The 23,398-nt window shown below is 41.6% G+C and overlaps 1 protein-coding gene across 2 annotated transcripts in view; it reads right to left on the bottom strand.

The window, feature by feature from the left end:
- The window catches only part of EDC3 (enhancer of mRNA decapping 3), a 61,449-nt gene extending 38,324 nt beyond the window's left edge, over positions 1-23,125 (bottom strand). Inside the window, exons 1-3 of one of the 2 annotated variants that reach the window (XM_032342452.1) lie at positions 22,970-23,125; positions 4,199-4,380; positions 623-942 (exon numbers count right to left, since the gene is read on the bottom strand). In XM_032342452.1, coding sequence (XP_032198343.1) covers positions 623-942; positions 4,199-4,362 — 484 coding nt within the window. In that variant the 5' untranslated portion in view covers positions 4,363-4,380; positions 22,970-23,125. Of the gene's footprint in view, positions 1-622; positions 943-4,198; positions 4,381-6,845; positions 6,975-22,969 lie in introns of those variants that run through there. The other variant, XM_032342453.1, reaches the window with a different exon arrangement.
- Between the last annotated feature and the right edge of the window lie 273 nt (positions 23,126-23,398).

The raw sequence follows: 23,398 nt of genomic DNA, 5'->3' as shown, positions 1-23,398 counted from the left end.
GGCTCAACCCACTGAGCCACTCAGGCGCCCCGCTTCCTGTCTTCTTGAGGATGGAAACCAAATCACAAGTTATTCAAAAGTGCCCTGGAACAGTCACGTGCTCAACTCAAACATCACTACTTCCATCAGTTACCAGATTGAAGTTAATAATGACCTCTGTCAATGTGAACTCCAGGCAGGTCACTGGCTTTTCTTGAAGGAAGTTAAGTGGAGGGAGAGAGCAAGGAGCTGATGTGAGTCGCTAACAGCTTATTTTCTTTCCCTTAATATCCTGAGGGACTAGCCCTGCATGAAGTCGATCATGCTCTGCCAGCATCCTTTTTTATGAGGGTAATAAAGAATTTTTTTTTTTTAAGATTTTATTTATTTATTTGACAGAGAGAGGTCACAAGTAAATGGAGAGGCAGAGAGAGAAAGAAGCAGGCTCCCTGCTGAGCAGAGAGCCCGATGTGGGACTCGATCCCAGGACCCCGAGACCATGACCTGAGCCGAAGGCAGCGGCTTTAACCCACTGAGCCACCCAGGCGCCCAATAAAGAATTTCTTTAAAGAACAGCAGTGGGTAAGAGCTTATAGGCCTGAAACACAAGGTTAAGAAAATACATCAACTTGATTCAACTTACAAGAGTTGTGCCGACGGCGGAAACTTTTGGACTGACTCAGGGACTCCGTGTGCCTGTCCACATAGCTCTTTGAGCACTGTTGCTGCTGTGGGGAAATGGCAACATCCTGACTCTTCACGTCTGTCCTCTTAGGGATATTCTGAGGGGCACTGCTGGAAGAGGCTGGCTTCTTCACCAGCTTGCCCGTGCCATTCTGATTGATACCCACTTGGTACCCAACACCAGAATGGCCTAATTCTGTCTGATGAAGGTCTCCAAAATGTTGGTTTTCTCCAGGACCTGGTATCTCCAGAATTTTTAATTCCGTAATGTCACCTGCCCTGAAATACACAAAAGAATCCAAGTCTCAAAACTGTAATGGTGTCACAACCAATGTTCATAAGAACATACTTCACAATAACCAAAAGGTTGTAATAACCAACAAACCCAAGTCCCCCCGTAAGATGAATGGCTAAACAAAATACGGTACAAACACACAGTAAAATATTTACTCAACCTTTAAAAGGAGGGAAATTTTGACACATGCTACAATATTGAAGACACTATTTCTAAGTAAAATAAGCCATCACAAAAGGACAGTGATTAAATGATCCCACTTATATGAGATATCTAGAACCATCAAATTCATAGTGAAAGAAAGTAAAAAGGTGGTTATTAGGGCCAGAGGAAGGGGAACTGTAGTTAGTTTATAGGGTATCAAGTTTCAGTGTGGGAGGATGGAAAAGTTCTCGAGATGGAGAGTGGTAATGGTTGCCCATTATGTCAATGTACTTAATGCCACTGAATTATACACTGAAAAGTGGTTAAAATGGTAAATTTTATGTTGTGGCCACCTTACCACGTTAAAAAATAATACAGGCAATGTAAAACACACACACACACACACACACACACACAAAGTCTAACAGTAATAAAAATTATGAAACTGGGATCAATAGCAACCAGCTACACTTTTGCAGACCTGTGGTTTTTTGTTTTTTTCCTAACTGAAGTATAGTTGATGTACAATATTGCATTAGTTCCAGGTGTACAACATAATGATCTGATATTTACATACACCATGAAATAATCACCACAGTAAGTCTAGTGACCATCTGTCACCAAATGAAGTTATTTTATATGCTATACTTTACATTCCTATGACTTACTTATAACTGGAAATCTGTACCTCTTAATCCAGGGCTCCATTCCAGTGAAGTATCAGAGGCAAAAGTGAGGAAAAGTAGTAGACTACTTAAAGACAAGGCTCAGCAACAACAGTCAAGTGACAGCACTGGCCTTTAAAGAGACCTATTATTAATCACAGAACTATCACCAGCATCTTAGATTTTCAGAATGCCTAATAGATTTTTTTCATTCATTCACTCACTTTGTCATTCCGTAAGTGTATATACAGCACTTACCATATGGTCTGCCCTGTGCTAAGAATGGACTAGACAGAGACAAAAACCAACACATGCCCAAAACGAACAGTCTGGTTAGTGGAAAAAACAAGTAGACAATCAAAAGTGTTAAATACTGTGACAGAGGTGTGTATAGGGGGCCAAAGAGCCCAAAAGCAAAATATGTAAGCTACTCTGGCAGAAATCGATGAGACATTTAAACAAAGCCTGAGCAGGGAGGGAAAATAAGAGCTGGCCCAGCAGTATGGGGGAGGGGGGGACTATCACAGACCAAGGCTCAGAGACTGAGAAAATGCGGCACACCTTAGAAAGTGCCAACATCATGTTGTTACTAACGGGAAACATGCTTGTGGAAAGCCACCAAGAGGTAAGGCTGTGGAGGTAATCAGGGACTAGATCATAATCACATTGAATTTTTCTGGTGACTATAGAAAAGGTGGAAAACTAGAGGGAAAAGCACCCAATAGGAGACCAGGCGAGAAAAAAGAGAGGATGAACAGGACAAGTGACAGGGCAAAGGGAGAGGAGAGGACAAACCCAAGAGACATTTGGAATCCATAGGGTTTGGTGACTAAATGAATATGATGAACAAAGAGAAAGAAGGATTTACAATGATTCTAAGCTTCTAATTTGGAAAGCTGTCATTAGCCACCAATTAAGGGCAGACCTTTGGAAGAAGAAACCTGCAGGTCATGATTTCAGGGTCCTGGGATTGAGTCCTGAGTCACGCTCTCTGTCCAGCAGGGAGCCTGCTTCCCCCTCTCTGCCTACTTGTGATCTCTCTCTCTCAAAAAAAGAAAAAAAAAAAAAAAAAAGATCTGGAGTCTCATTAATGTGTAAGAAGTACACATGAAATGGTCTAGGGAGATTACAGACTGAGAAAAGAATAAAAAATAAAACCTGAATAAACCAATCTTAAAAAGTGAGTAGAAGAAAAGAAATCTGGTGCTGGGGGATGTAAAGGAATGGAGGAATACATGGAAAGAAAACCCAAATGGGTGACAGAGAAATAAAAGAGGGCACCTCAACACTTAGGGAGCATATGACTAAGGTTAGCATTAAAACACTGCCACTGAATTTGCCTACTCGGTCATTTGCAACCTTGGCAAGAGCTCATTCAGCAAGATGATAAAGTTAGAAGAAAGATAATTGTGGGGTTAAGGAAGGACTAGAGAATGAGGCCACAAAGGAAATGAAAGCAGACTGTTTTGCTCTGAAAAGAACTGTGGGTATAAAGAGAAGGGAAATGACAGGGCAACACCTAATGGTAAACACCAAGATGTGGCAGGTATGTGGGTGTGCGTGTGTGTAAGTGGATGTGGGTGTGTAGGAGGGTGTGACCTGTGGGGGAAGGCTGGGAATGTTAGAATGCAAAGAGGAAAATGAGGTATGAAGGTTGAAAATGAAGACACAAAAGAGAGAGAGAACAGTGTCAAAGGAAACAGAAAAGGACAGTATATAAAGCATATGGGATAAGGGTAGCCCTAAACATAGAGGGCATGCCTTCTACTGAGTCTTCAGAAGGGCTAAGACATTAAGAATGGATACTCCTAGAGAAAAGATTAAGTGAAGCTATTGTTCAGAAAGTCAAGGAAGTTCTTGCCTGACTGTTTTGTTGTTGTTTTTGTTGCCATTTTAACCTACGAATGGAGATTTTGTGACAAACTGGTGAAAAGAGGGATGTGAAGACAAGTGAACTTGAAATCTGCAGACAAACACTAAAAAACACATGTTCCTGTAACTAAGGACATCAGCTATTGGTGACAGTATGCTTCTAGAGATAAATTAAGACACAAATCTACAAAGAAAGATACATTAATGTGGGGGGTGGGGAGATCAGTAAAGGTCATAGATATAAGAAAACACAAATAACAAAAGCCAAAGAAAACAGAAAGCTTATTCCAAATTTGACCCATTTAAATAAGAATATTAAGGGCTTGACAGAGCTAAGAAAAAGGTTTCACAAACCCTGATTCCTGGCTGAAAGCTAATTACCACACAAAGTCTATACTGAAACAACAGCTAGACTATGAAGGTTAAGACTGCAAAATCTCACCCCTGACAAGACACTACTCAAAAGCAGCCCTATCCAAGAGAATGTCGGTAACTAGACCTAGATTCAAGCTCCACAGACCACCAGACTAGATTTGAAGAAATCAGTCAGGACACTCACCTGAAGGTGACTTCTGGCACGAGGCACTTCACTCCATTGTGGAAAGGCCGGGTGAGAGAAATGGTCTGGCTGATCTGATCCACGGCTGACACTCTTCCCTGATAGACACCCAAGCTATCTCCGCAGTTGATGGACACAATACTGCCCAGCCAATCTGTAGCCATGTTTCTGATGTAAGACCACTGTAGAGAGAAGGAGTCATGCAAATCTTGAGAAACAGAAAAACCTTTCATTAAATTCAGCAAATATTATGTCAGGATCTGAACCTTAATACTACATATTCTGGGGGCACCTGGGCTCAGTCCATTAGGCTTCCGACTCTTGATTTTGGCTCAGGTTGTGGGATAGAACCCGGGGTCATGAGATAGGACCCTGCATTCAGTCCGCTTGGGATTCTTTCCTTCCCCCTCTATCTCTCCCCGCCTGGCCCCCCTTTCTGTGTGCATGCACGCTAATACATAAATCTTCTTATTTATTTTAAAGATCTGGGGAGGCACACACATGCACGCATGACTGGGGTAGGGCAGAGGGAGAGGGAGAAGCAGACTCCCCACTGAGCAGGGAGCCTGAGACAGGGCTTGATCCCAGTTCTGGGATCATTATGACCTGAGCCAAAGGCAGATGCTTAAATGACTGAGTGACCCAGGTGCCCTATCACATAAATCTTATAAAAAAAAAAAAAAAAGAAAGAAAGAAAGAAAAAATACTGCATATTCTGTCACATCCTTAACTGAAGTAGTCAAGTATAAAAAATAAAACCTTTGGGGCATCTGGGTGGCTAAGTCATTAAGCGTCTGCCTTCAGATCAGGTCATGATCCTGGCGTCCTGGGATCAAGCCCTGCATGAGCCCCCCTATTAGACAAGCTTGCTTCTCCCTCTCCCTCTGCCTACTGCTTCTCCTGCTGTGCACTTTCTCTCTGTTAAATAAATAAATAAAATCTTTAAATAAATAAATAGATAAATAAAATAAAGTAAAACTTTCGACGGGAATGCAAACTGGTGTAGCCACTGTGGAAAACAGCACAGAGGTTCGTCAAAAAATTAAAAACAGAACTAACCTATCTATGATACAGTAACTGCACTACTCAAAGAGTAGGTTACACACACACAAACACACACACACACACACACAGAATATTACTTGGCCACACACACACAAAAAAACTGAAATCATGCCATTTGCAACAACATGGATGGAGCTATAATGTATAATGCTAAACAAAATAAACCAGTCATGGGGCACCTGGGTGGCTTAGTTGTTTAAGTGTCTGCCTTCAGCTCAGGTCACGATCCCAAAGTTCTGACACTGAGACCCCTGTCTGGCTCCTTGTTCAGCAGGGAGTCTGCTTGTCCCTCTCGCTCTGCCCTCCCCACCCCATTGCTCTCTCTTGCTAATAAATAAATAAAATCTTAAAGAAAAAAAAAAAAAAAGATAAGCCAGTCAGAGAAAGACAATTACCGTATGATTTCGATCATATATGCAATTTAAAAAACAAAACAAACAAGGAAAGCAGAGTGGGGGGGAGGGGAGAGATCAGATAAAAAATAGACTCTTAACTATAGAAACAAACAGACAGTTGCCAAATAGGAAGTGGGTGGGAGATGGGTGACATAGGTGAAGGGATCAATAGTACACTCATCTTGATGAGCTCTATGCATAAAATTGATGAATCACTATGTTGTATTGTATACCTCAAACTAGTATAACCCTGTATGTTAACTATACTGGAATTGAAAAAAATTTGTTTTACTTTTTTTAGTAGAAGCATGCATATTAGTGAATAAAAATAAAACTGAATTTTATAAATGCTTTAACGAATAAATAGTAAAGATAAAATTTACCTAGACATCAAATCATATAAACTATGCAACTATTTTATAGCTAAATCAATTCTGACAAGAAAATGGGAGGAATCAGTCTATTCAATTTCAAGACTTATTATATAGCTATAGTAATCAAGACTACACAGTACAGGTAGGAGGACAGATACATAAATCAATGGAATAGAAGAGAAAACCCAGAAATAGACCCACACAAAATAAACCCTGAACTGACTCTGACAAAGTGCAAAAGTAATTCAACAAAGATGACACAGCTTTTACAAATGGTGTTGGAGCAAATGGATATTCATCAGTAAAAATAAACTTTGACTTAAGTGTCATAATTTACACATTTACTAAAAATGATTATAGACTTAAATGTAGTATGTCAACCAATAAAACTTTTAAGGAAAACATAAGAGAAACCTTCAAGATCTAGGGTGAGGCAAAAGATTCTTAGATACCAAAAGCATAATCAATAAAAACACAAACTGGTACACTGGAATTCTTGTAAACTAAAAACTTTTTTGTTCTGTAAAGACCCTGGTAGGAAGATAAAAACAAAAACTACAGGCTGAGAAAAAATATTTGCAAACCACATATCTGAAAAAGACAAAGAATATCTAGTATAAAGAACTCTCAAAACCCAGTAGTTAAAAAAAACCCAAACAATCCAATTTTTAAAAAGGTCAAAAAACACAAGAAGACATTTCAACCTAGAAAACAAACAGACACCAAGCAAGCACATGAAAAAATGTTCAACATCATTAACCATTAGGGAAAGGCAAATTAAAACTCCTCCCGTGAAGATCACTACACACCCACCAGAATAGCTAAAATAAACAAACAGTGACACCACCAAGTCCTGGAAACAAAGTGGAAAAACTGGATTCCTCATACATTGCTGATGAGACTATAAAATGATGTGGCCATTTTGGTAAACAATTCAGCCATCTATAAACAAAACAAAACAAAAAACATGAACGTGCAACCATTACATGACTAAGCAACTGCACTACTGGTCATTTATCCCAGAGAAAGGAAGTCAAGTTCACAAAAATAGCCCCAAACTAGAAACCCAGATGACCTTCCATGGGTGAATGGTTAAACAAACTGGTACCTCCATACCATGGAAAAAAAGTTAAAAAGTTACATTCCACAGGATTCAATCTATGTTAACATTCTTAAAACTACAAACTACAGACATGGAGATGAGTGGTTCCCAGGGTTTAGGAAGGGTGTGAGGCAGAAGGGAAATGAGGATGGCTATGAAAGGGACAACACCAGGGATCCTTATAGTAATGGGAATATTCTGTATCTGGACCACATCAATGTCAGCATCTTAGTAGTGACACTGTATTACAGTTTTTGAAGATGTTATCAATGAGAAAAACTAGGATGGGTATATGGAATCTTTCTGTATTATTCCTTACAAGTGCATACAAATCTACAAGTATCTCAAATAAAAAGTTTAACCAAAAAAATCCATGCCAGGTGCCTGGGTGGCTTGGTAGCTAAGCGTCCGCCTTTGGCTCAGGTTACGACCCCAGGGTGCTGGGACTGAGCACTGCACTGGACTCCCTGCTTAGCGGGAAGCCTACTTCTTCTCCCTCTCTCACTCCCCCTGCTTGTGTTCCCTCTCTCACTGTGTCTCTGTCAAATAAATAAATAAATAAATAAAATTTATGTCTTCTGCCACGTTAACAAAATAAATGAGGAAATCATGTATAAAATCAATAAATGCGGAAACATACGGGTGCCCGGCTGGCTCGGTCAGTAGAGCATGCAACTCTCAATCTCAAGGTTTTGAGTTCAAGCCCCACATTAGGTGCGGAGATTACTTAAAAATAAAATCTTAAATTAATAAATAAATAAATAGGGGCGCCTGAGTGGCTCAGTCGGTTAAGCATCTGCCTTGTCCAGGTCATGATCCCAGGGTCCTGGGATAGAGCCCCGCATCAGGCTCCCTGCTCAGTGAGGAGTATGCTTCTCCCTCTCCCTCTGCTACTCCCTCTGCAGCTCCCTCTTCTTATGCTCTCTCACTCTCCATCTCGCTCAAATAAAATCTAAAAACAAAAAACAAGAAACAAAAAACAGGGGCTCCTGGGTGGCTCAGTGGGTTGGAGCCTCTGCCTTCGGCTCAGGTCACAGTCTCAGGGTTCTGGGATCGAGCCCCACATCAGGCTCTCTGCTTGGCGGAAGGAAGGGAACTTCCTCTCTCTCTGCCTGCCTCTCTGCCTGCTTGTGATCTCAGCCTGTCAAGTGAATAAATAAAATCTTAAAAAAAAAAAATGTTTCTTTTAAAAACACACACACACACACACAATGCAGAAAGATAATCTGACAAAATTCAACATCCACTTGTGATACCAAAAAGGGGAGGGTAGTGGCATCTACAAAACAATTCCAGCTAATATCATATTAATGGTGAAATAATGACTTCTTTACTCCACAAGACTAAGACAAGGCAAGGATGTCCACTTTCACCATTTCCACTTCTATTCAACACTGTACTGTATGTTCTACCCAGTGCAATGTTGCCTTTGACCCAGGTCATGATCCCGAGCAGGAAGTCCTATGCAACATTCAAACCCAGGACCCAGGGACCATGACAGAAGCTGAAGGCAGAAAGCCAACCAACTGAGCCATGGAGATGCCCTGAAAATGAAATTTTAAAATATCATTTATAATAGTATTTAAAAACATCAAGTACTTAGGAATAAATCTAATTAAGAATGTGCAGAATGCTATAATGAAAACTACAAAAGACCCCTGAGAAAAATTAAAAGACGTAAATAAATGAAGAGATAATGTCAATTCTCCCCAAACTGATCTAGGGATCAAACCAGGTATCAATAAAAATCCCAGCTGGAGGGACACCTGGGTGGCTCAGTGGGTTAAGCCTCTGCCTTCGGCTCAGGTCATAATCCCAGGGTTCTGGGATCGAGCCCCACATCAGGCTCCTGCTTGGGGGGAAGCTTGCTTCTCCCTCTCCCACTACCCCTGCTTGTGTTCCCTCTCTTGCTGTGTCTCTGTCAAATGAATAAATAAAATCTTTTAAAAAATAAAATAAACTGTATATGGAAATGCAAAATACTTAGACTAGCCAAAATAATCATGAAAATATAAAACAAGGCGAAGATGTTTTATACCACCTTATTTCAAGATATACTATAAAGCTAGAGAAACCAGTGAGGTGTTGGGGCACCTGGGTGACTCCGTAAGCTGGGCAGCTAACTCTTGGTTTTAGCTGAGGTCAGGATCTCTGTGTCAAGAGGTTGAGCCCCAAGTTGGGCTCCGTGCTCAATACAGTCTGCTTGTCCCTCTCCCTGACCCACACCCCAACAAATAAATAAAATCTTAAAAAGGAAAGAAATCAATATGGTGTTGGTGCAAGGATAAGCGAATAGATCCATGGACCAGAAGAGTATCCAGACACAGACCCACACGGACTACTGATCAAAGCACCAAGATAAATCAATAAAGAAATCTAAGTATTTTTCAACCAATGGTGCGAGAAGGGTGCCTGGGTGGCTCAGTGGTGATGCGGCTGCCTTTGGCTCAGGTCATGATCCCAGGGTCCTGGGATCGAGCCCAGCATTGGGATCTTTACTCAGCAGGGAAGCCTGCTTCCCCCTCTCTCATTCCCCCTACTTGCATTCCCTCTCTCGCTGTTCCCTGGGTCTCCCTGTCAAAAAAAAATAAAAATCTTAAAAATAAAATGGTGCTAGAACTGAACATATGAGGAAAAATAACCTCCTATTCCCATCCCACACCAGATACAAAAAATCAATGTGAAACAAACTAAACATAGCCTGCTTCTCTCTCTCTCTCTCTGCCTGACTCTCTGCCTGCCTGTGATCTCTCTCTGCCAAATAAATAAATAAAATCTTTAAAAAAAAAAAAAATAGATAAAACTAAAGCTACTACAAAAACAAAAATTGGAGTATCTCAGTGGCCTTAGAGGAGAGAGCTTTCTTAGAGAAAACACAAATAAGTACTAATCATAAAAGAAAAAAATCCGATGAATTTGATTTCATCAAAATCTAGAGGTTTACTCATCAAGGGGACACCTGGGTGACTCAGTCAGTTAAGCATCCATTGATTTCAGCTCTGGTCATGATCTCAGTGTTGTGAGACTGAGCCCCCGACTGCGAGACCCTCTACCCTGACTAAAAAGTAGGTAAATAAATAATAAATAAATAACAAAATAACAGTAATGTAATAAAATATTTAGGAAGGTATTCCACATTACCAAGCCACATCCCAAAATTACCTCAATGGAGACTACCTCCCAGGCAGCCAAGTGAAGTACTTCAAGAAGCAAAAAGAAACTTCTGCCCTCTTCTCTTATCACCCCAAAGCAAGAGGGGGAAAAAAATGGGTCGAGCAAGTCAAGAAGAAAACATTCACAATCGATACATCTGATAAAGGACTTATATCTGGGGCGCCTGGGTGGCTCAGTGGGTTAAGCCTCTGCCTTTGGCTCTCAGGGTCCTCGGATGGAGCCCCGCATTGGGCTCTCTGCTTAGCAGGGAGCCTGCTTCCCCCTCCCCCGCTGCGTGCATCTCTGCCTACTCATGACCGCTCTCTGTGTGTCAAATAAATAAAATCTTTTTAAAAATTAAAAAAAAAATAAAATGAGCAAAAGAGGTTATCTGAATGACCAATAAACACAGGGAGGGCTGCTCAACATCATTAATTATCAGGGCAATGCAAACTAAAACACAATGCAACAACTCCAATGTCCACGATGGTTGAATGGAAAAACAAAATGTGGTAAACACATACAGTGGAATATCATTCAGTCTTAAAAAGTTCTGACCATATGTTACAGCACAGATGAATCCTGACATTATGAGAAGTGAAATAAGTCAGACACGAAAATACAAATCGTGTATGATTCCACTTGCATGAGGTCCCTAGAGTAGTCAAGAGACTACTTATCACAAGAGACTATTCAATCAGAGACAGAGAGTAGAAGGTGGCTGCCACAGCTGCGGGAACAGGGAATGGCAAATTATTGTTTAATGGGTACAGAATTTCAGTTTGGGAGAGCATGAAAAAGCTCTAGAGATGGGTGGTGGTAATGGTCGCACAACAACTTGAGTGTACTCAATGCCATGAACTATACACTTAAAAATGGTTAACTTTTTTTTTAAAGATGTATTTATTTATTTATTTGACAGACAGAGATCACAAGTAGGCAGAGAGGCAAGCAGAGACAGAGGGAGAAGCAGGCTCCCTGCTGAGCAGAGAGCCCGACGTGGGGCTCGATCCCAGGACCCTGAGATCATGACCTGAGCTGAAAGCAGAGGCTTAACCCACTGAGCCACCCAGGTGCCCCCAAAATGTTAACTTTTATATGTATTTTACAACAATAAAAAACCATTAAATTGGCAAAAACACTGTAAGATACCATTTACACCCACTACAATGGCTTAAAATTAAAAAGGGCTGGTAGGTTACACCAAATGGGGGATGACGTGGAGCAACCGGAACCCCCCTTACACTGCTGACCATGTAAAATGATACAACTCTGGAAAAGAGTTTAGCGGTTTCTTTTAATATTGAACACATGCTTATGACCCAAAATTTCATCCCCAGGATTTACCTAAGAAAAACAAAAACATATTCACAAAAGAACTTGTACACAAATGTATGCAGCAGCTTTATTCATAAGAGCAGGAAAACTGGGAACAAGGAGAAGAGATAAACAAGTCATGGTATTATACAACAGAATGCTACTCAACAACAAAAAGGAATAAAAGACGCTACAACAAAACTCTATGAAAAGCTAATTCTATCTTGTCTATATGGTATCTAAAATGTCACCATCCCCCAAAGAGGCCTTCCCTGGCTACCCTAATCTAATGTCACTACTCCCCATCGCTCTTCAACACCTCACCTTCGGTTATGATCTCAAAATTCATCACTAAATAAATTATCTTTTTGGTTTATGTTCTATCACCCCACTAAAATGTAAGCTTCATGAGGGCAAGAAAACTTGTCTTGTTCAGCCAACAGAGTGCTTACAATGAGAAAAAGCTCGAAATATTTATCTAATCAATGACTGAATTACACATAATAAATCTGACAGAAGTTAATCGCTGAAAATCTAGAGTATCTATTTATATCTAGATGTTGTGGCCCTTCTTGGAAATGGTTCTAAAATCATAATACCCTTTATGCAAAATCCTATATAAGATACGAAATCTAACACTGCCCTACACACAGAAGGAAGTCAGGAGATAGCACATGAATATATATATACAGTATTAAGTACAAAATGAAATATTGCTTAGTGTTCTCCATGAAAAATAAAAAATAGCATTTCGAGCTGGTTTCAAATACCAATTTCAGAAATATACCTACATAAGGGGCGCCTGAGTGAGTCAGTTAAGCTCCTGATTCTGGGTTTGGGCTCAGGACATGATCTTGTGGTAGTGAGACTGAGCCCCACATGGGGGCTCTGCGCTCAGTGTGGTGTCTCTACACACCCACCCTTGGTCCTGCTCACTTCTCTCTCTCAAAAAAAATAAATAATAAAAAAAGAAGAAACATACCTACATAAAATATAGAGTCTAATGAAGGAAAAATTAAAAAACACTCTTGTCGGGGGGAGAGTATGACCCATCAGAAACACAAAAACCTAAAGAGAAAACTCAGGTTGTTTTCCAGTGATCCAACTAAGCAGTATCAGAAAACTACGCTGACAAAACAGAAAATAATGCATTAGCAGACTCAATCATAAGACTCTTTTTTACATTTTATGAAAAATTTCAAACATATACAAATGTAGACAGAATAGCATAATGAGCCCCACATACCCATAACTCAGTTGCTACAATTAACAATATAAGAAATTAAGAAATCAGGTCAATTTCCAATACAACATAATTTCCACAACACTGATGATGGTAAAAGGCAAAAAATACACTTTAGGCTTATTTCCAATGTCCTCACAAGACTCTGTCTACTTAATATCACAAAAGTATGAATTTCACTTCCTATCACTTATACTCCATCATAATCCTACTCTGATGCCTTTATTAGATAGATGAAGAAAGCCATAATAACAAGAATTTTTTTGAATACCAGAAATCAGATGTGAAAAAGACTTTTACTTCTTCCTCATTCAACATGTATCTTCAAGACTAATGATAAAGGGTGCCTAGGTAGCTCAACTGGTTAAGAGTGACTTTGGCTCGGTAACGATCTTGGGAGTCCTGGGATCGAGCCCTGTGACATCTTCCACGCTCAGCAAGGAGTGTGCTTGTCCCTCTCCCTCTGCCTCTCCCTGCATATGTGTGTGCTTTCTCTCTCTTTCTTAAAAAAAAAAAAAAAAAAAAAAAAAAAAGGCACTTATGTTGAACCAAAATAAAAAGCTTCTGCACAGGAAAGGAAACCAACAAAAGAAAAAGGCAACTTACTACTGGGAAAATATGATTGCACATGATATATCCAATAAAGGTTTAATATCCAAAATTTATAAAGAACTTACACAACAAATACAAATAATCTGATTCAAGATGGCCAAAGGGCCTGAACAGACATTTTTCCAAAGAAGACACAGATGGCCAACACATGAGACATCACTAATCAAAATACAAGGGAAATACAAATCAAAACTACAATCAGGGGGTACCTGGGTGACTCAGTTGGTTAAGCAACTGCTGGCGTCCTAGCATGGAGTCTCCCTGCTCAGCGGGGAGTCTGCTTATCCCTCTGCCCCTCTCCAATGCTCATGTGCACACACATTTGTTCTTTTCACATGCACACATGTGCACATGCAAAAATAAAATATTAAAAGATAAAAAAATAAATACTATACAATCCAATAACTCCACTACAAGATACTTACCCAAAGAAATGAAAACATTAACTTGAAAAGATATACGCAGGGCACCTGAGTGTCTCAGTCAGTTAAGCATCTGTCTCTGGCGCAAGTCATAGTCCCAAGGTCCTAGAATCAAGCCCCACATCAGGATCCCTGCTCAGTAGGAAGCATACTTCTCCCTCTGACCCTCCACTGCTCATGCTCTCTCTCCAAATACATAAATAAAATCTTAAAAAAAAAAGGGGGGGGGTACCTGGGTGGCTCAGCTGTTAAGCATCTGCCTTCTGCTCAGGTCATGATCCCAGGGTTCTGGGATCCAACCCCACTACAGGCTCCCTGTTCATTAGGAAGCCTGCTTCTCCCTCTCCCCCTGCTTGTCTTCCCTTTCTCACTGTCTGCCAAATAAATAAATAAAATACTTTAAAAAAGGAAAGACACATGCACCCCTATATTCGTTGCAGCATTATTTACAATAGCCAAGAAATGGAAATGAACTGGGCGCCTGGGTGGCTCAGTGGGTTAAGCCGCTGCCTTCGGCTCAGGTCATGATCTCAGGGTCCTGGGATCGAGTTCCGCGTCGGGCTCTCTGCTCAGCGGGGAGCCTGCTTCCTCCTCTCTCTCTCTGCCTGCCTCTCTGCCTACTTGTGATCTCTGACAAATAAATAAATAAAATCTTTTTTAAAAAAATGGAAATGAACCTAAGTGCACACTGAGAGATGAAGATATAAGATGCAATGTACACCACAAACCCTGGAATATTATTCAGCCGTCAAAATGCATGTGAACTTGCCATTTGTGACAAGAGGCTATTCTGCTAAATGAAGTAAGTCTGATAAAGACAAGTATCATATGACTTCACTTGCATGTAGAATCTTAAAAAACGAAACAAATAACAAACAGAAAAAGAATCAGAGAACTGGTGGCTGCCAGAGGGGCAGGAGTTGGGATAGGCAAAATAAGTGAAGGTGATTAAGAGGTACAAAATTCCACTTAAAAAGTAAGTAACGGATGAAAAGTATAGCACAGGAAATATAGTCAATAATATTGTAACAATGGGGGCGCCTGGGTGGCTCAGTAGTTAAGTGTCTGCCTTTCACTCAGGTTAGGGTCCCAGGGTTCTGGGATTGAGCCCCACATCAGGATCCCTGCTCAACAGGGGCCTGCTTCTCCCTCTTTCTGTCAAATAAATAAAATCTTAAAGCAAGGATAATCATAGTAATATTGTAACAATGTACAGTGACAGATGGTACATATACTTATCATGGTGTGCATAGTGTGATGTACAGAATTATCAAATCATGGTGCTGTACACCTGAAACAAATATAAAATTGTATGTCAACTAGAATTTAAAAAGACACTGATGTTGGGTGCCTGGGTGGCTCAGTGGGTTGTGCCTCTGCCTTCGGCTCAGGTCATGGTCTTGGGGTCCTGGAATCGAGTCCCACATCGGGCTCTCTGCTGAGCAGGGAGCCTGCTTCCCCCTCTCTCTCTGGCTGCCTCTCTGCCTACTTGTGATCTCTGTCAAATAAGTAAATAAAATCTTTTAAAAAAGACACTGATGTTGTACATCCAGGTTTATACTGTTAATAATTGAGCAGAATTTTTAATAGTTTCAACATGTGGATTCCCAGTTCTACAATAGAAACTTTTAAAAAAGTATCTACTCAGGGCACCTGGGTGGCTGAGTGGGTTAAAGCCTCAGCCTTCGGCTCAGGCTCAGGTCATGATCCCAGGGTCCTAGGACCAGCCCTGCATTGGGCACTCTGCTCAGCGGGGAGCCTGCTTACCTTCCTCTCTCTGCCTACTTGTGATCTCTGTCAAATAAATAAATAAAATCTGTTAAAAAAAAAAAAAAAAAGTACTCAACCTGTAACAAACTTCCCTCTATGTAAAATACAACATTAATGCATTATTCAAAACTCATCAAAAAGGTTTATTCTATAAAGAAAATTCCTCTATTAGGTGCCTGGGTGGCTCAGTGGGTTAAAGCTTCGGCCTTCAGCTCAGGTCATGATCCCAGGGTCCTGGGATGGAGCCCCTCATTGGGCTCTCTGCTCAGCAGGGAGCCTGCTTCCTCCCCTCTCTCTGACTGCTTCTTTGCCTACTTGTGATCTCTGTCAAATAAATAAACAAAATCTAAAAAAAAAAAGAAGAAGAAGAAGAAAGAAAGAAAGAAAGAAAGAAAGAAAGAAAGAAAGAAAGAAAGAAAGAAAATTCCTCTATTAACTGAAAACCGTGAATCTAAAACAAGTGTCACCATCTGGGTTCCTAATCAGATGAACACACTAAGGAAAGAGCCTTCATTAATTATAGGGCTAACACCTTTATGTTAAAAGAAGAGCAACAGCTGAAGCAGGAGATTTAGGAGCCACAAGGAGACCAGCCTTTGATGCCTTTCACATTCTACCTTTCCATCAAGGTATACTATAAAGTCTACATATTATAAGCGTACAGATGAATGAATTACTGCATACTAATTCACCCATATAACTACCACCTAAATCAAGAGACAATTTTTTTAAAAAGATTTTATTTATTTCGGGGTGCCTGGATGGCTCAGCCGTTAAGCTTTTGCCTTCGGTTCAGGTCATGATCCACGGTCCTGGGATCAAGTCCCACATTCGGCTCCCTGCTCAGCGGGAAGCCTACTCCTCCCTCTCCCCGCTGCTTGTGTTCCCTCTCTTGCTGTGTTTCTCTCCGCCAAATAAATTAAATCCTTAAAAAAAAAAAAAGATTTTATTTATTTATTTGACAGAGAGAGAGAAACAACGAGAGGAGGAACACGAGCAGGGGGAGTGGAGAAGGAGAAGCGACTCCCCACTGAGCAGGGAACCTGATGCGGGGCTCGATCCCAGTTTTTGAACTTCACGTAAATGGGATCATAAAGGTTTTCTTTTTAAATGTTTGGCTTAGGGGCACCTGGGTGGCTCAGTGGGTTAAAGCCTCTGCCTTCGGCTCAGGTCACGATCCCAGGGTCCTGGGATCGAGCCCCACATTGGGCTCTCTGCTCAACGCGGAGCCTGCTTCTGCCTTTCTCTGTCTACCTGCCTCTCAGCCTACTTGTGATCTCTGTCAAATAAATAAATAAAATCTTTTAATAAATAAATAAATAAAATGTTTGGCTTCTTTTGCTCAATATTTACCTGTGAAATTCATCCTTGTTTTTGCATGTAGCAATAGTTCATTCTTTCTCATGGCTACATAGTATTCTGTAACTATACTTCAATGTATAAACCCATCCTACTGTTGTTGGTTTTTGTTTTTTTTTTTAACATTTTATTTGTTTGAGAGAGAGATCACAAGTAGGCAGAGAGGGAGGCGGCAGGGGGGCTCGGGGGAGCAAGCTCCCTGCTGACCCAATGCAGGGCTCAAACCCAGGACACTGAGATCATGACCCAAGCCAAAGGCAGAGGCTTAACCCACTGAGCCACCCAGGCGCCCCTCATCCTACTGCTGATAGACAGTTGGGTTATTTCCAGTTTGGGGGGCTATCAAGAATAAAGAGTTAGGAGCACCTGGGTGGCTCAGTGGGTTAAGCCGCTGCCTTCGGCTCAGGTCATGATCTCAGGATCCTGGGATCGAGTCCCACATCGGGCTCTCTGCTCGGCAGGGAGCCTGCTTCTCTCTCTCTCTCTCTCTCTCTCTCTGCCAGCCTCTCTACCTACCTGTGATCTCTGTCAAATAAATAAATAAAATCTTAAAAAAAAAAAAAAAAAGAATAAAGAGTTAAACATTTCTGTATTTGTCTTTGTGGGGAACAAACGTACCCATTATTCTGGCCATATTACACAGGAAGTCATAGAGTATTATGGACTATTTGCTCAAATGCTAAACTACCACTTTTTCCACATTAAGGATGTGTTCTGAGAACAGGGATGATATATATTATATCACATATATATTACAGAATATATTCTATTATTAAATTTTATTTCAAATGTCTCCTTTTAGTGGAAATATTGACTGGATAAGGGACTTGAGTTAAGGCCCTAGAAAATCATAGTATGAGGGCCACCTCCATTCTCACCCAAACAAAACAACAAAAATGCAACTACAAATACAAATTCTCTACCTCTTGGAAATGAAGTTCCAATCTTCAACTGAAACACACACATCTTTAGGGGTACACAAAGATATGCAAGCAAGGGAATCAATTTCCATACTCTTTTATAAACCTAAACAGCCCACACAATTGGATTATCAATAAAATATTTTTAACCTTAAATTTATTACTCCTAAAGTAGTATGTTTTCAGACATGAGTCTGAAAACTACAGCCATAAATTTATTACTCCTAAAGTAATATGTTTTCAGACATGAGTCTGAAAACTACAGACCGTGGGCCAAACAGGCCCCACTACCAATTAAGGTGAATCAGAACACCGCCACACTTGGAGTGCCTCAATGGCTCAGTCGGTAGAGCCTTGGACTCCTGGACTCCCTTTTGGCTGGGGTTGTGAGCTAGCGTGGAGTCCACTTGAGATTCTCTCTCCCTCTCCCACTCCTGCGCTCTCACACTCTCTAAAATAAATGAATCTTTAAAAAAAAGAAAAGAAAAGAAAAAGGAAAACTATGAAACAGACAAATCCCCAGAATAATACAAATTACCAAAAATGACTCAAGAATAGAAAATCTGGATGGACCTGTATCAAGCAGAGAAACTTAATTAGCGGGGTGCCTGGTTGGGTCAGTGGGTAGAGCATATGACTCTCGATCTCGAGGTCCTGAGCTCAAGCCCCATGCTGGGTGTAGGGGTTATAACAAACGAACTTAAAAAAGAAGCAGGGGGTAGCTGGGTGGCTCAGTCAGTTAAGAGTCTGTCTGCAGCTCAGGTCATGACCCCAGGGGCCTGGGATCGAGCCTCACATTGGGCTCCCCGCTCAGCGGGGAGCCTCTGCCTGCTGCTCCCCCTGCTTGTTCTCTCTGCCAAATAAATAAAATCTTAAAAAAAAAAAAAAAAAAAAGTGGGTCGCCTGGGTAGCTCATTTAAGCCTCTGGCTCTTGATTTCAGCTCAAGTCATGATCTCAGAGTCAAGGGATGGGGCCCTTCCAGCTCTCTGCTCAGTGAGGAGTCAGCTTGATATTCTCTCTCCCTCTCCCTTGGCCCCTTCCCCTATGCATCTACTTTCTCTCTCTCAAATTAATCAATTAATTTTTTTTTTTTTTTTAAATGGGGCTCCTGAATGGCTCAGTTGGTTGAGCATCTACCTTCGGCTCAGATCGTGATCCCACGGTCCTAGGATTGAGCCCCACATCAGGCCCCCTGCTCCACAGGGAGCCTGCTTCTCTCTCTCCCTCTGCCTGCTGCTCCCCCTGCTTGTGTTCCCTGTCTGTCAAATAAATAAATAAAATCTTTTTAAAAAAGGGCACCTGGGTGACTCAGCTGGTTAAGCGGCTGCCTTCACCTCAGGGGTCACAATTCCAGGGTTCTGGGATGAAGCCCTGCATCGGGCACCCTGCTCAGCAGAGAGCCTGCTTTTCTCTCTTGCTCTGCTTGCCACTCTGCTTACTTGTGCTCTTTCAAATAAATAAATAAAATCTTAAAAAAAAAAAAAAAAAAAGCTCAGGCCCCGAAGAGTCCACTGATAAATTCTACCAAACATATAGAAAAATAAAAAATGCTACACAAACTCTTTCAGGAAACAAAAGAGAAAGTAACATTTCACCACTGTTATGAAGGTACTATCACTCTGATACTAAAGCTAAAGACATCATAAGAAAACCTCAACATCCCTCATGAGCACAGACATGAAAATCCTTAACAAAATTTTAGCAAACTAAATTCAGCAACATATAAAAAATATATACACCATGACTAAGTGGGGTTCATTCCAGGAACAGAAGATTGGTTTAATATCCAAAACTCAAGTAAATACACCATTTATACATATCTTAGAAGAGTTTTTTTGGGGGGCGCCTGGGTGGCTCAGTGGGTTAAGCCGCTGCCTTCGGCTCGGGTCATGATCTCAGGGTCCTGGGATCAAGTCCCACATCGGGCTCTCTGCTCAGCGGGGAGCCTGCTTCCCTCTCTCTCTCTGCCTGCCTCTCCATCTACTTGTGATTTCTCTGTCAAATAAATAAATGGAATCTTTAAAAAAAAAAAAAAAAGAAGAAGAAGAGGTTTTTTTTTTAATATAGAAAAGGTTATTTGGGGGTGCCTGGGTGGCTCAGAGAGTTAAAGCCTCTGCCTTTGGCTCAGGTCATGATGCCAGGGTCCTGGGACCAAACCCCACTATCGGGCTCTCTGCTCAACAGGGAGCTTGCTTCCTCCTCTCTCCCTCTCTGCCTGCCTCTCTGCCTACTTGTGATCTCTGTCAAATAAATAAATAAAATCTTTTAAAAAAAAAAAGTTATTTGTACATTTTTAAAACATCAAGGGGCTCCTGGCTGACTCAAGTCAGTAGAGCATGTGGCTCTTGATCTGGGGGTTGTGAGTTCAAGCCCCACGATGGGTATGGAGCTACTTTAAAAAATAAAATAAAAATATCAAATTGTGTATTTAGATAACTTTGTATTTTTTATTTTTTTATCTAGAGACTTTATTTTTTACTTGACAAAGATAAAGAGGGCACAAGCACAAGCAGGGGGAGGAGAAGAGGGAAAGGGAGAAGCAGGCTTCCCACTAAGCTGGGAGCCCAACACGGGGCTCCATCCCAGGACCCTGGGATCACGACCTGAGTCGAAGAAGGCAGAAAAAGGCAGACGCTTAACCAACTGAGCCACCAAGGCGCCCTTTGTATTTATTTTTTAAAAGCCAATATTTACACATCAAAAATTACATCCTAAACTATTAAAACTACTTAAATTCATGATGAAAAATTTCAAATGCCAACTTAACGTGTAAGAGATACATAGATTTTCTAATGTTCTGAACACTAAAAAATGTTTTAAGACCCGAGTAACAAGGGAAAAAGAATCATTCATGCCAAAGCAACTCCATCGTATCTTCACACACACAAAAAAATTATTTTTGAAAATTTGACGAATTCCAAATCCTTTTAACTTCTACCCCCAAGTTAATTTATTTTTGTAGAGTACCCAGACATACACCCAATACTCCAGGACGGAGTTAACCAGTGCTAGGGTCAACCTTCCTTTCTTCTAGATTCTACATTCGCCTAATGTTATCTACTACTGTAGGGCACGTCAGCTCTAACCATGTGACTGATTTAGAAGACTGAGACTCTACTCGAGCCCCTAAGTCACATCTCTACCTTCATTAACTGGTATAACTGCATTTTGGGGACCCAACTGAAATTTTTCACACGTATATGACCCTTCCATTTCATTAAACTGCACTGGACAAATCTTGAGATTAACCAGATGATATCTTCTCTCTTCACTTCATAAAGGCAACAAATCTAATAAGCACACTTTCCAGATAAAGCTTTAAATACATACTGTATATAAAGAAAGTGATGCAGCCTCAACTCACCAGAATCCCAACTGTAAGTTGTATCCATCAATCAAACCCCTCCAGACACTGATGCTCAAAACTCACCAGAATCCCAACTGTAAGTTGTATCCATAAATCAAACCCCTCCAGACACTGATGCTCAAAACTCACCAGAATCCCAACTGTAAGTTGTATCCATAAATCAAACCCCTCCAGACACTGATGCTCAAAACCAGGATTCCATCTAATTTTACCCCACTCTAGCAACTTCCCCTATCTCATCCACCAAGTCCTCATAAAAGACTTACCAAATGCCTTGCTAAAATTCTGACACACTATCACTACATTCCTTTGAGATACCAATTTGAATGTCCTGTCCTGTTGTTCTGACAGAACTTATAACTCTAGCACCCTTGCTCCTCTGCCTATAAAGGACAGGAAAAAGACACATTTCCCACTTTGCGTTAATTACAGCATCTCAGGAATTACAAATACCTTAAACATTTTCTAGTCCATTGTTTTTCAAACTAGGGGTCTTTAGCGGTCAGACATATAGTCAATTTAGAGAGTTGCAATCAACTTTTTTTCTTTTAATGAAACAGAAAGTGTCAAAGGGGATCATACGCAGAAAGGGTAAACTTTTGGGCTCTGTGTGTGTGTACTCTGCGTATGCTGGGAGCAGATTAAGTCATAATGTAAATGTATCTAACCGTGGGTCCCAGTCAAAAAAAGTTTAATCACACTTTGCTAGTCCCACAGCCCTCCCCCCACAAGGAAGCTCCACCAAAGAAATTCTTAGTAATCAAAAAGTTATGTTTGTAACCATCTTCATTTCATACAGAGAAACCAACAGGAATTTTGAACTCGGTACACCTAATCTGCCATCATTTAAAAAAAAAACAAAAAAAAAGCCTAGAATCCACCTGAGGTTTCCAGTTGAAATACTAACCTGCTCAGAAGTCATTTATGTTCTGATGTGGTAGAAACACCTCTATTTGACAGGAGACTGAAATCAGTTTAAACTGGCTAGGGAAGAGAACAAAAACCATTCTGATTTCTCATCAGTAACCATAGGAGAGTTGTTAAGGACTCCTCCTAGCTCTGGAATTGGGAGAGTCACTGAAAACTGGCCAAGCAGGCGAGGGCTACGCCTTGCACACCACAACACTTGAACCGCTCAACAAGCCAACTACTGATAAATTCAATCAACAGCACACAAAGAACACTTGAAGAAGCTCAGACATAAGCTACAGCTGAAAATAATCAAGAAGCTGCGCCCTGGCAGGTATCCTTAATTTCTCAACCACCTTCCCTTTCAGACCCCAGTTCACCTCCGTCCTCAGGCTATCGGTCACGGCTGGGGCACCCGAGGTTTTCCATGCCACCCTATTCCATTGTGCAAAAGGACATTGAGGCAGGGAGCAAACAGTGGGCGAACTGCAGCGGCCATCAACGAGGCGAAACCAAGAGCCTAGGCCGCTCATGCCTCACAATTCATACGATTCCCGGTTCATTTAGAACTGCTGCCCTCAGTCTCCCACCTCAAACCATACCCCCTGACGCAACCCCTAGGACCCGGTCCCCAGCTCGCGCCGGCCTTGATAAAAAAGTCTACAAGGCCTGGAACCCCGAAGTCTAAAAGCAAACCCGCCTAGCAACCCCGGAAGCCCCCTCCCGCAAGCACCCACAGCCCAGTCGCCGCCTCGCTCCCACCTCCACGCCGTCTGGCCGCCGCCTCCTCCGCACACCTCGCCAAGTCCACCCCGAAACAGGAGAAGACCCGGAGGCTGAGGGTCTTCTCCACAACCCACCCCCACAGCGGCGGCCGGAAGCGCCCCGCGTCTCCACGCCACCGTCGTGAGGTCACTTCCGGCGCGACGCCTTGGCAACTACAGGGCGAGCGGTTGGGGGGCGGAGCGCCCGGGAAATTTGAGAGGTTGGGAGACCGTGGCGAGGGCAGGCGCTGCGGCCTTCCTAAACTGCGCATGGGCGTCCATTCTGTGAGCCCCGCCTACTGTTGTCGGGTAGAGGTTTGGTTGGAGCTGAGGTCCTGCCCCACTCTCCGGCCCAGAGACCTGGGGGATGAAAAGTTCCCGCTTTCCCTCTACACCCCTTGGGCTTATCCCCAAAGAAGAGCGGAGG

The sequence above is a fragment of the Mustela erminea genome, chromosome 5 (assembly GCF_009829155.1).
Source record: "Mustela erminea isolate mMusErm1 chromosome 5, mMusErm1.Pri, whole genome shotgun sequence".
NCBI classification, from domain to species: domain Eukaryota; kingdom Metazoa; phylum Chordata; class Mammalia; order Carnivora; family Mustelidae; genus Mustela; species Mustela erminea.
The sequence above is the reverse complement of the archived record's forward strand: the minus strand, read 5'-3'. Positions and strand labels throughout refer to the sequence as shown.